Source organism: Oryzias latipes, chromosome 13, assembly GCF_053564925.1.
Source record: "Oryzias latipes strain Hd-rR chromosome 13, Olatipes_Hd-rR_3.1".
NCBI classification, from domain to species: Eukaryota; Metazoa; Chordata; class Actinopteri; order Beloniformes; family Adrianichthyidae; genus Oryzias; species Oryzias latipes.
This window is the reverse complement of record NC_136249.1, coordinates 13,837,426-13,851,050: the sequence shown is the minus strand read 5'-3', so window position 1 is coordinate 13,851,050 and position 13,625 is coordinate 13,837,426. Positions and strand designations below refer to the sequence as shown.

The window sequence follows — 13,625 nt, the reverse complement described above, 5'->3', positions numbered from 1 at the left end:
ATAAAAATAAAAAAAGACATTCAGGATCAAGATTTTCCTCACCAAGAAGCAGAAACAGGACAGGCCATTTCCTCAATGGATCAGAACAAAGCACCAAGATAGATCAAACTCCAAGAAGAGACATTGGAGGAGGGCCAAGCCTTTCTACCCTGAACCTGACCACACAAAGGAAGCCGTGTCAACTGGAGCAGCAGTTATTTTGTACAGATACTCTGGTGATGCTCATGTTTGACGATAGAAAATCTCTGGTCTTTGGTCATTAGTACTTTTAGAGCTACATAACACATCAAGAGAAACAAAGCAGTCAAATAAGCCAAACCTCATTCAACTCATTCACAAATAGCTGAAGCAGTAGTATGTTTCACTCCACGAGGCAGCTGACTACAGTACTCAAAATGCTCCAACAATCCATCAGGCTGTGTGGCGTTGTAGTTTACCGAGGTCACTAAACTGGTGTAACAGATTTTAAAGCGCCGTGTACCACAAAATCAATTGGAGATCAATAAGCAAAGCCAGAATTTATATCCAAAGCGTGCCAAATTGTAAAGCAGATTTGCTATTTTTGAAAGAAAAAGAACAAAAATTCATGAACTTAACCCAAAAGAACTTATGGTGACACTAGTGAGACAGAAAAACATCAGACATGTGTTTCCCTTTAAAGAAAATGGGCCTGGGTTCTTCTGGATTAAACGGGCCTCATGGTTCAAAAAATATGGTGAGGGTACATCTCAATTAGTTCATATTTACAAATTTCTGGCCAAGCTACACAAACAGCAGTAAAACAAATAGTGCTTTTTTAATTATTAATCACTGCTGACATTACACAATAACTGAATAAGCTGCATAGAGACGATCCTATGTGGAACAGGGGGCTCTTTTATTTTGAAAAGAAATAAGAATATCTGTCAAGTTAGAAACTATTTCATATCTCAAAAAACAGCTATGTAATCTTTACATTTATTCAGCTATCCTTATCCTTTAATATTATCTGTATCATCATAGTATTCCAATCAGTGTCTGTTTGACACAAACAACTACAGACTGAAAGGAACTTCAGCTGAGCCAACTTGAACTGTGAGCACATGGCGCCACTTCTCCACACGCTCACAACAGATCTGCTGCTGCTGGCATCAATCCAGCTCTCTGGCGTCAATCCAGCTCTCGTCTCAAGCACCTCCACGTTCTTTAGCTGCACCAGCTGGTTGTACAAGCCAATACACTATTGATGAAAGTCACGAAAATGCACTTGTGCCTCTATTTCATGAATCCAAAGTTGAGACCTGTTCTAAGAGCTCTGGCCTCTGCAACTCCAGTGTAAAGAGGTGTGGAAATATGAAGGCAGGTGACTTCCCGTTAACACTGGTGAGGTGGGCGTGTCACTTGGGAAGATAGTGGTGATTACATAAATTAAGTTCACCTGTTCACTCAGGTGGAATGAACGTCCGTTGGAGTAGGTAAGCAGGAGATGTCCACCTTTTCTTGAGCACTGTGACACTTGATGCTTTGTTGACCCCTTTATTAAAGGTAACACTTCAACTTCACTTTGGGCAAAGCTTTCTCATTGCTTTTTACGTTAACGTTAAATGCCAATAGTCACAAATGAGAAAAGTACGCAAAAAAAAAAACAAAGTCACCTTAAAACATACGAATACGTGTCATCAATGGCAATTACCCCTCGTTTCCTCACAGCGGAACATGTTTATTGGAACAGACATGTAGCAGCTACAGAGAATGTTCAGCCATCTTTATAGCTTACAATATGACAAGGTTAAATCTGCTATTGCTGCTACTTATAAACTCAGTCCTGAAGGTTACAGACAACAGTTTAGGAACCAGAGAAAAAAACTGTTCTTTGACAAAACGATGTAGAGCCAGCATAAGATTGCATGATGGTCTGTTTTAATAAATAAAAAGGATATTCTTAAAAAAAATTAAAATAAAAACAGCAGCTGTGATAGCTGAATGTTTGTTAAAAAGCTAAGCAACAGACAGAAGGACATCTCAGAAGGAAGGCCCTCCTCTCCCACAGATGCTCCAAAGTCTTAAGAAAATGTTTAACTACATAAAAATAATCATGTTGTTACAGACTGTCCAACATTAGAGCAAGTGTGTGAAGCATACCCAACAATAAGCAAAAGCAGGGTGGACAAGTAAAAACTTCCCAGGCTCCAGCTGACCTCCAAAGTGAAGAATCTGTCCCACATTGGTTTGTACTTTTTATCTCAGATTGTGTTGTATCTCTAACAGGGCAAGGAGGACAGTTTTGTTAAGAGACACTTGTGGTTCTCAGTCTCCAATTCTGTCCAATGTATTGCCATCAAACGCTGACTCTTCCTGTCAAAGGAGTTGAGAGGGGTTTGGTTCTACTGAGGTTACAACAACTCAAGCTTGGTTAGGGTCTGTTGTGGCTGCCAGACCACCTTTCCCTAAAAAGAGGCTGATCCAATTATGGTAATGACATTGCTGGAGGGAAAGTACAGGCAGTTCCCGAAGTGATTGACACGAGAAGCAAGTCCAAGTTCTGAAAATTTATTTAGGGCCCAGAATCTACACCAAGAAAAAGAGATGGGTTTTATTAATCATCTGAAGTCATTAAAATCAGTGGTTTCCAGTCATTTTTTGGGCCACAGACTGGTTTAATGTCAAACAACATTTTCCCAAATTGGCCTTAAAGAGGCTGAATTTGGCATCCGATGTTTCTAAGCTTCCAGTTACCCTTACTTTTTAAGAAGAAAAATCCAGCAGGGTCAAGAGGTTGCTGGAGGCTACCCCATCAACTTTTGGGTGAATGCGGGGTACAACCTGGACAGCAACTGATGTGCGATTGCTGAAAAAAAATCTCCTAGTGCAATTTTAACTCCAAATTATATCAAATCTATAAACCATTTATTGGTTCAGTTTTTAACTTGTTGCACATTTTGCAACTCAGTAGCATACAACTCTTAATCCACTGAATACTTCTGAATACCCTTAATATCAAAAGAATCACCAAGTGCAACAAATCCCGCTAAATTTCACAGATTTCTCCAGGCCGGTGGCATACGGTCATTAACCCGAGACCATTGTAATTTTCTCTTGTCCTTTGACACCCACCAGGGGGGATATTTTGCTGCTGAGACTCATTGGCTTCTAAGTTTAATGTTTAAGGTCTTCAGATTCCTGCAATTAGCTCAAACTGGTTCATTCTTCTGTCCTATAAAGAACTCATTAGATTTACTTCAATTCTCAGAGTATTTTAAGTACTTGACCTCATTCAGCTTGTTGTCTACAAGCCTGGAACCACTATATTGGACTTGATTGAAAGGATCCTTTAATATGTCTACTTTCTTAAGATAACTACAAGACCTGTGAAAGTTATAGAATCTAGTGTCCATGAATGTGTGTCATCAGGGGTAGTAAATTAACAGGATGCTACATCAGGTTCACCTGAAGAATCCAGTCCAATCCAATAGAAAAGCCTCCTTAAGCACCTTCATACTGATTTGTTAACCCACTTCCAACACAAAGGAGACTAGAATCCCCTTGGAATTTAACAAAGATCTTCAAACATAATGGAGTTTTCTATCGGTCCAAAGTCTGGGCTGGTCTCTCCTGTCAGACCATCAACTGACCATCTGAGCCAAAGGCAGCCCAAACAATCCATCTGTGTCTCATTAGCCCCCCGGATCAGCCTGTTGCACCTCAGAGCCTTCAGTCTGTCTCTGAACAATGTCAACTGTTTTCTGCAGAGTCTCTTCTCTTCCTGGTACGGCGTGGGTTTTCGGTACCAGCCACCCATGCAGCTGTCCGACTGTCGGGCTTTTCATTCAAAAACCCACATTTCCTCCTCAGAAATTCCAACAACCTCAAAAACGAGGCATGCCAGCCTTTAAGGTACGTCAACTGTCACTTTGCATGCATTTAAGGCTCAGGAGCTGCTGTTCTGTGACGGGAAGTACCGTACATCAGGTGTTTTTTTATGTAATGTTTTGTAAATTAAGCAAAGCAAAAGTTGGTATCCACACAATTTAAACATGATTTTTTTTTAAAAAATCAGACTTTAAAGCCAAAAGGCATGGATCTTTTATTTCAGAGGATAACTTTTTAGTGGCCAACAAAATAGAAATAAATTATTTAAAATCAAGCAGGGAGAAAAATCAAAGCATAAGAACTGAAAACATTCTGTTAATCATCAACTAAACATGAAAACTGCAGGCATTTTTACTTCAGCTTAGTAAAATAGTTAAAAACAAAGCCATTTGTTTTATTTTAAGCTTTCTACTTAATGCTAATTAGCGTAAACGTTTTGAGTAATTTTTGGTTTCAGATGCATTTTTACTTTAAGCTACCTTTCAGTTTAAGGTTAAGTACTGTTTATACATATGATTTTTTTATCTAGTTTATATTAGTTATTCAGCACAGCACTACCCGGTGGCTTCCTGAGATTGTGTGTGTTTTGCAGGTATTTTTGAATAAAATGACAGTTTGGGTGAAAAATTTAAAGCTGCAGAGCCAAACTATGTGCAGAAATTGGCAGGCCCGTTGTGAATTTGACTTATTTTTATGAGGAGACTCAATAGACCATACTGCGAGTTACTGCTTTGCAAAAATAAACCTTATTTGAAGACTGGTTTCTTTTCCAATATGCCAAGCAAAAGTCCAAATAATTTGATTGAAACCATAACATTTAAAATGACAACTGCCCATCTAGAATTTTTTTTTTTTTATATATGGTTTTTGATGAACAATTCAGTAAAATGTGACAGTCATCTGGATGATGTGAAGAGTTCACCTACAGCAGGAGTTGTACATTATATACAGTATTCTCGCTTTTGGGATTGTCAGCTCATTTATTTTTAACTGGGGCCCCCTGCATTTAACCGACTGTATTAACATACAACAGAGATGTGGGCTTCATTCCAGCGTTTGACCTTTGCCTCAGCCGAAACAAAAGGCAACAGCGCATCTCCTCCGAACCCTCTTCCCCTTTCTAGAGCCGCTTTACACAGGGGAGAAATTCCAAAACAGTTATTGTTAATGCCGCCAGGAACTCATCAGCGCACTTTGTTCCACTTATAGGCCTGTCAGTCACATCCAGCTTCATTATTCCCCACAGGGTCAGAGCAATGAGGCCACAAACCGCCGCTCACCATTTCTGCTGAATCAGTGTTTTTCACAGGACTTCCCTTCATGCTCATGTTAGCATGGAGGCAGATCGTGTTTGTGGGTGTGTCGGCATCACAAAACTGAAAGTAAAAAAAATTAGACAGTTTTTCCAAATGAGCAACCTACCAAGGAAAGAACATCAAGATAAACAAATTACGTTCTGCTTGCTGAGTCCCACTATAAGTGTAAGAACCTGCAGATTAGGAATAACCCATTCACTGTATTTGAAAAATGGACTGAGTGAACCCCCCCCCCGGCGTTCCAAACAGGAAGTACCCACTGGCTCCAAGAAGCCAAAATACCATAGACTTCTATAAAGAAATAACAGCTATCACTTAGTCATTTTATTGATCAGAAAGACCATTCTTAATCTGATATATGTTCTTGATAATCCTACATTTTTTCATATTTTTTCCGTAGTGCAAGTTATTCAAGTCATAAACTGACCAGATACCTCAATTAAAAGTAGGCGGAGCCTGCTTGCCCCCCACATCCGACGTTCAATACGTTTGACAAGTTCCGTGTAGCCCGCTTTCAAACGGTAGGGGTGTGGATTTCCAATAAGATCACTTCTGATTGGCCAGTATGGTTGCAATAGAAATGTCGACTTAGACCAAGTTGGAACAATCACTGGTTACTGACGATGCCTGGCACCAATGTGGCGGCATCCTTATTGCAAAAACAGGCAACTGACTTCATTAAGCTTCTACTTTGTTTTAAGACCCAAAGCACTTTACAGTCACCCACATACACACACACTCATATTCTGATGATGGCTCAGCTGCCTTACACTGGCGCCAACCGATAACCACCAGGAACAATGTAGGGTTGCCGAAGAGCACTTTGAAACATTGCCAGGTAAGGCAGTAGAGGTCAACTACTTTGCCTCTGCACCACAGCCACCAAGCAAGCAATTTGTAGGGGTGATGTCACACTCACTCGCTCCAGTTTTGATATACAGTCAATGGAATCAACCAACAATAAAGAAAAAGACAGGCGTCTGTCTGGAGCACCAACTGGGAAACAAATATGGAGAACTCTATTGAAAATGTAACTTACAGCCACTTTAAATGCATTGTGGTTGAAACCCTGAGTGAAGGTTCAATGACGAGGAATCATGTCCACGCTCACAGAGCCCCCTCAGCATGAACAACTGGCACGACGTCTAAATTTAAAGCCTCCGTTACATAACATACAATGTGGTGGCAGTCGGCGGCTCACTGTGTGTCCCAAATGGTGCTTCAGAATCTTTCTCCCCACAAGAACTATTTCTGGTCCATATCAGCCCAGAGATTCTTGTGTAGGCCAATGCAAAGCCTCCTGGGACCTCTGATGGCTTCCAGGAAGTGGCTATCTCTCCAAGTTTGGAGATAAAAGATTATAAAAAGGGTTCAGCGCCAGCTTGTTATTTAGCTTTACTGTGACAGTTCCTGCGTGAAACCGAGACATGCAACGAGGTTACAAACTAACACACTAATTCAGGGCCGAGCGGCCCCTGAAGCCGTTAAATGAGAGACTCTGCTGCTATTATGAGCCCAAACGTGCCATTAGAAAGCCTGTCTGTTATCAGGACGCTCTGGTACGAGCTTTTTATAACCTTATGACAGCGTGACAGAGGATTTTGGGACACTCTGTGGTTGTTTACACAACTCAACTGTAGGACAGGCATGCAGTTCTCAGAACGGGCCTTTCGCACAAGTTTAAAGACCCACTCCAATGAAAATCCAGTTTGTGGTAGATGGTTTTTAACACTTTTCTCATGGAGGACGTGCAAAAAAGAAAATAAGCTCCAAACTGTGTTTCATTCAATCTGTTGTGAATCAGGAACAGATGAAAATAAAAGTTGGAAAAAGAGATTATTTATGACGTAATAAGATATTCAGGTTCCGTTATATTCTGATTCATCTGCTTGCAGATGACTAAATCCATGTTGGTCTTCGTTTTCATCGTCTGAGCGGACATCAGGCTCAGAACTGTACGGCGGGATAACTCCAATACTGCTCGCCATTTTTGTTGCACCGCTGAAGTTGGGACCCTCGGACCCCAGTTTACCCGACTTGGGTGGCCCCCGCCCCCCAGACTCATGAAGGAATTCCCTCAACCTTACTTTGCTTTCTCCACATCTCGTGTTTGCTTCAGTGGCAAAGCAGCGGCATCACTTTACAAAACCTCATGTCAACACGAACACAAAGGCTTTGAAATAATCATATTTACAAGTAAAAAAATTCATAATAATCACATAAAATACACACACAAGTTCCCCGTCAACAAATGCCACGACCTTACTGTCTGGAAGCTGGCGTGCTCGTTTCCCGCACAGGACACAGATGCCCTTTTAGACCTTGTGGCAGTGGAGCCCGCCTGATTGCACATTGTCCTCACCTGCTTCCACACCTGGTTCCAATTAAGGGCTTTGGGAGTGCTTAATTAATTAAGCTTCATTTTCTTCATACATGGCCCTTATGAGATAATGGCACAAGAATATGTAAAACAAAAAATACAATTGTCATTGGAGTGGGTCTTTATTGAAGACGATATATTTGGGAGCTAGAGTTTTGATATCATAAAAGAGCCAGCGATGACTGCAAATCTCAAATAAATAAATAAATGAAGGGAGGGAGCAGCAGACGGGTTATTCTTCACAAGAGGTGAAAGCCAGTCCGTCACCCAGCAGATTTAGGCAGCTTTAGAGCACAACAGATCAGATGAGATTACGTTCTGCTGATCCCCTGTGAAGCAGACAGTAGATTCATTGATTCCTGCGCCTCCTGGAACAGCTCTAGATCTTTATTCAAACATCAACCCAATTTAAAGATAACCACACACACAAAAAAAGAGAGAACCCAAAATAAAACTAAAAAGACAAAAAACACTGCAAAGGTCAAATTAGCAGAGCAGTTCCTGCCAATAGATAATTGATCATAATAGATATCTACTGCTTTTTTTGAAAGAATGAAACTTAATCCCGCTGTGATGCATTTTCCCCATGACCTCCTGAGTAAAGGTCGTCTCCTCACACACAACCCATGCAGGCCAGTGTTGCAGTTGGTGCATGCCATGCAGTGTGTTGATCCAGCAGCAGCATGGCTGCAGCCATGCATTCATCTGACCTACTTTCTCCACGCTCTTCCCTCCCCTCTGCCTGGTCTGGAGAGGGGGGTGGGGGGTGGAGGAGACCACCAGGCTAGAAGTGCAGAAACATCCCACATCCATGAAGCTACCTGCCATGTCTGCATCCGTGAGGAGGATGACGCTCAGTCAGTCCCCTCCTCCATGCTCCTGTCTAGGCTTCAGAGACCTGAGCCTCAGAACCGGAGGTCCTGTCTGGATCGTCGGGTTCGGTCCAGTAGGATGAGTCTGCCTCAGACAGCAGATCAGTGACAGCACACTTCCACGGATGTCCACGGAAGCCGTGGCCCACATTTCCCAGCCTCCTTTGTTTTTTCATGTCTCCCGCGCCAACATGCGGGGTGGAGAACGGCGGTGGCCGTGGGTCGAGAACTACTATGCCGCTAAAAAAAAATCCCAGCACGTGCGTGCGTGGCTATTTGATCCAACGTGACGGGGAAGTCTGGTGTGTTTATGATCCACCAGACGTGGCCCGTGAACCCTCCCAGCCGTCCGAGCGGACCCGATCCCACCCCCACCGCGGCTCCAGCTGTGCCCCCCTCCCTCCTACCTGGACCCTCTCGAAGTTTTCCCTCTCCGTCTCCAGGCTGTTGGCCCCCCCGGTCCGCCGGATCACTTTGGGGATGGCGTTGGGAACTTGCTGCATGGAGCTTTTCACTCGATCCATTTGGGGCAGCAGAAGAAGAGCAGGGACGCTACGCGGAAAATGTCGACTAGAGAAATAAAATCTGTAAGTTTGTATAAAAATTTAAAAAAGGAAATAATTAAAAAAAAGAAACCCAGGAAGTTTCTACTATGGCGGGCAGCCGTCCATGCCGCTATGGTCGCTTCGTTCACCGGAGCATTTTGTCGTAGTGCCCGTTAATGACTGGAGGGGAAGGGTGGACGCCGCTACCGGTTATAAGGACACTCCACTTCCGCTTTTACTTTCAAAATAAACGTTCCGAGAAAAGAAACAACCACAACAAAAGACCTGATGAAAATGGTCATGATGGAGGACATACATAGAGAAAACTCAGCTTACATTTTTTCTAAGTGTTTCTTTGTTTAAATTATGTTGAATCAGATGCAGGCGGAAAAGTACTGTTTGAAAAAGATTGTTGGCCTATTTGCGATGTAGAAAATAGGCTGGGAGGGCAACAAACTCCCTGATCTGCTCCATTCTGATGCATCCACTTGTGGACGACAAATAAATCCATGTACAACTTTGTTTTCCTTATCCGAGTTGACGTCTGACTCAAAAGATGAATAATGCTTGCCCTTTTTTTTGCACTGGTAATGCTTGGTTGGGGGTGTGAGGGGCTGTAATCTAGCAGGAGAGAATGTAAACAGAAAGCTCTCAGCAATACAGAGGGGAAGGGGGACGGGGTTGTTCCATGCCAACGGTGCCGCCACAAATCAGAAGTAAATTTCTTATGAACTATTGTCACTCTGCAGAAACTATGTCCTAGAAAACAACAGTTTTGTTCATAAACATAATTAAAAGATCACTGGAAATTATTTCAAAATACATAAAAAGACGATTGGAGTGGGTCTGTAAGCGTTGTTTTCAAATCAATATGAAAACTTCGGGCTTGTCTAGTTTTCATTGCTTTTTGAATCAAAGGGCACTCCATTTTTGTTCCTCAATAAATAATCTGCACGGACAGAAAAAGTAGCCTGATAAATGTAAAAAATGTTAAGAAGCAGATTATGTTAATCATGTAAAAAAAAAGGTAAGACAAAGCAGGTATGGGAATGTATAACTGCTTCTTCCCATTCCTTTTCAATTGATTTTACTAACTCCATTTATTAAATTTAACCATAATATTTGATTGGGTCCATGTGTGATGTGTTTCTATATATTGGTAAAAATATGTCTATTTATGATTTGGGGCAACTACAATGTACAAATAAAATAATTTTATGACTTAATATTGTAAAAAGATTTCATACATTTATTTATTTTATTTTTATTGTCTTTTTCATTTGTTTTATTTGATAATATTCCTTGAAATGACACCATAAAAAAACGTTTAGAGTAAAAAGAGGTAAAATCTTCTAAAAATGAATGGGAATAAAAAGGTAAGTGCAATCATTTTACAAAGAAAGGGCCATTTAAAAAAAAGTTGTACTTTTATTATAACAAAGCTGTGCGTTTATAAAGATGTGAGTCTAAAAAGGGAAGTGGATTTAGTGAGATTCTTAAGCATGTCCATGTCCAACCCATTTCTCGGAATTGTCTGCAACATTAATTAAACGGGTCAAGTTTGACTAATTTTGTTGAAGCATCTTAAAAGTTAAATGTAACATTTCAATTTGGAAAAATTATGATTTTTGCTAGTAGGCTAATTACGACTTATTAAAGAATTAATTTATGAGTTTGTTCTCAAAAATTGTTTATACTTTACATTTTTTTATATTTATATTTTTATTTTACAAATTTTTTACTCATAGTTTTTTTAATTGATTCCAATATTTTAATTCCTTTATTCTCATAATTCTGAACATTTTCTTTTGGTTCACAACCTTATTCATATAACTTTACTAATGTATTCTTAGAATTTTTACAACTTTATTTTAATAATTGTATGACTTTTTACAGATTAAATTTACAATGTTTTTCTTATCATTTTAATTTGAACTTTTTCTTGTAGTTTACAGGTTTTGAAATTATTTTTCATGACTTTATTCACTATTTACTTTATTTATGATTTTCTTTTCAAAATTTTACGACTTCGTTCTTATAATTTTACAACCTTGATCTCAAATATTTGTTTATTTGGCCTGTTTCTGTTATGTTGGTCTGAATAATCTTTCGTAAAAAATAAACTTAATCGATGATTTAAAAAAAATCCATAAATGATGCTGAATTGCTGATGAAAACCCCAAACGTGTGTGAAAGGCTTTTACTTTGAAACAGGAAGTCCCATCTTGTTCCTGCTGCATTGACACTCCCAGGATGCTTGAGCAGGGCGATATTTTCTCTGGCAACGCTCCCTGACTCCCCCCGCTGTCCTCCGCTATTGGCTGAAGCTGTGGAGGCTCCGCCCACACCTTTGGTGAGGTGTAGCATAACTGACACTCGAAAAAAACTCATTAAACTAACAATTTGCTGGAGGGTTTCTTGCAGTTTAGGGACACATTGAAAACGTTATGGCTTGTGGAACAAAATAAATGACTGATTTTCAGAGCTATACATTACTTTTGTATTGCTTCTCATTTTCTTATACAACACACTCATGTCCCTTTTTACTGTTTTGACTCCACCCTTCATGTCTGAAGAAAAGATGGATGAAAGCTGTTGTCATGTCACCCATCGCCATGGATCAGCATCATTTTCCTTCTTTTTTTGTGTAACGTAACATTTTTGAAAATTGGAATATTTTATATTTAGAGATATATAGCTTGGTTTTTACAACAGCTCTCACATTTTATATTATATTTCATATGTTATGATTAATCTATTTATACTACTAGCAAAATTTCATATCCACAAATGCACGTTTTCAAACCGCTAAATCCTTTATTCATTCAAATTTAAAACTGCGTCGGATCTGTGACTCCTGATGCTTTGGAGTTTGTTGGGCTTGTTGATCTATAATTTGATGCTTTTTTTCTGTTTTGTTTGAGAATATTTGTTTGGTATATTGCCGCTATCTCTAGCACTAACGTTTGTTTGTTTGATTTGTTAATGTATATTTGAACATTGACAATAAAAACAACAAAAAAAGACATCCCAGAACCAAAATACATTTTAAAAAAATCAGCAAAGAGGTAGAATAAACTAGATTCAAAAGCAGAAACAGACCCAGAAACCCCATCAGAGACCAGATGACGTTTATAAGGTAATTCCCCACACGCACACAGTTGTCATCTTTACATCCTGTAATGAAGGGATGAGAACGTTATTCAAAACCAGATTGTGACTTTCTGTTCCACAAAGGAGCTCTGTTGGGGTTTCTGTTGAAGTAAAACTAGTCGGTTTCCTTATGGAACCACTAGGGGCTTGTTATTATTTACTTTACTGTAAAATACTTCAACTTTGCATCAGGAATGAGCACAATGTCGCTGAAAAGTGAGCTTTCTTTACGTCTTTGTGGGAGTATTAATTAACCACGGAGTGTCCTCATTAAATCAGACGTCAATGACTTTCTCAGAACTTCACTTCAGCCCAACATTTAGGATCAAGTTTATGCAAAACTGTAAGAATAACAATAATAACTGAAAAACTGGTTCCAAATAAACTCCCTATAAACCAGTATGTGACGTGACCACAGACAGTAGTAGTTCACATTAGTAGCTACTACAGGATGATTCTCCATTTGGTTTTTTTATTTCTTTGCATGCATTCTGCTCCTGATATGTTCCGGCTGCACATGAATGTTTGTTTTTTTTGGTCACTGCTGCTTCCTCAGCCCCCCTCCCTGACTGGCAACGGCTGTCATTGAAGACATTTCCTTCAGAGATGAATAAAGTTTCTACATATCTGTCTAGAATAAATTGAAACTGGATCTGTTTGGTCAAGTGCTTTAGGAAAAATGACCCCGGAAAACACGTGTGACTGACAGGCTGGGGTAAAGAGAACAACAATCTCAGAACAAAAAGACCCAAACGATTGATTTATGTAAAAAAAAAAACAACAAAGGAAGTATTTGGGCTTTTTGGAGTTTAAAAATGTTTTTAGTGCAACCCTAGTTCCTTTTGTATCAGATATATTTTCATTATATTACACATTAACTCCTAAATATATACATAGCAAAAATGACAAAAATTGAGATCAAACTGTTTTTTATGTTTTGTAATAAAAATCAAATTTAAACAGACCAAATAAAAATGTACACATCTAAAAACGATGAAACAGCAAGTTCAAAAATGTGAAAAATGAATTTAAAAAACAGACGTTCGTCCAGTGAAATGATTTATTTAAGGAGGAAACACATCCTAACTCTTGCTATTTTTGCCTTAAACTAAAAATGTCAAACCTTTTTCGAAACCTTCACGCTAAATTTGAAATAAAAACGTTCCTAGTGGCTGGCCGGCATCATTCTTACGACATTGGAAACAACAGATGTGATTGACGTATGCATGTGGGAGTGCAGAAACTGTTTTCATCACACAGAAACTTCTGTTTGGACAGTTGAGCTTGTTGGGAGCAGTTTGACAGTTTCTGCCAAGCTGGGACCGTGGTGACTGGACAGAGTTGAGTTTCTTCTTATCTTCATAATTGAATTGAAAATGTGTTATTTTAATAAACATAATGTAAAAATCAACATTATGCAAAATAAGCAGCTGAACTATTCAAAGCCTGTTTGCAGCATTTCATGCTTCAGGCTCCCTCATGGGGCCCTAATCATTAAAGGAAAATAAAA

At 39.6% G+C, this 13,625-nt stretch overlaps 1 protein-coding gene and 1 long non-coding RNA gene across 2 annotated transcripts in view; both read right to left on the bottom strand.

The window, feature by feature from the left end:
• hip1 (huntingtin interacting protein 1) overlaps positions 1-9,249 on the bottom strand; it is a 62,470-nt gene extending 53,221 nt beyond the window's left edge. Inside the window, exon 1 of the mRNA XM_023961288.2 lies at positions 8,825-9,249. Coding sequence (XP_023817056.1) covers positions 8,825-8,941 — 117 coding nt within the window. The 5' untranslated portion in view covers positions 8,942-9,249. The remainder of the gene's footprint in view (positions 1-8,824) is intronic.
• Positions 7,649-8,505, bottom strand: LOC144996803 (uncharacterized). Its single transcript, XR_013659613.1, has 2 exons — positions 8,367-8,505; positions 7,649-7,874 (listed from the first exon to the last, which is right to left on the bottom strand). It is a non-coding gene; the product is annotated as an uncharacterized LOC144996803 (long non-coding RNA).
• Positions 9,250-13,625: the final 4,376 nt, after the last annotated feature.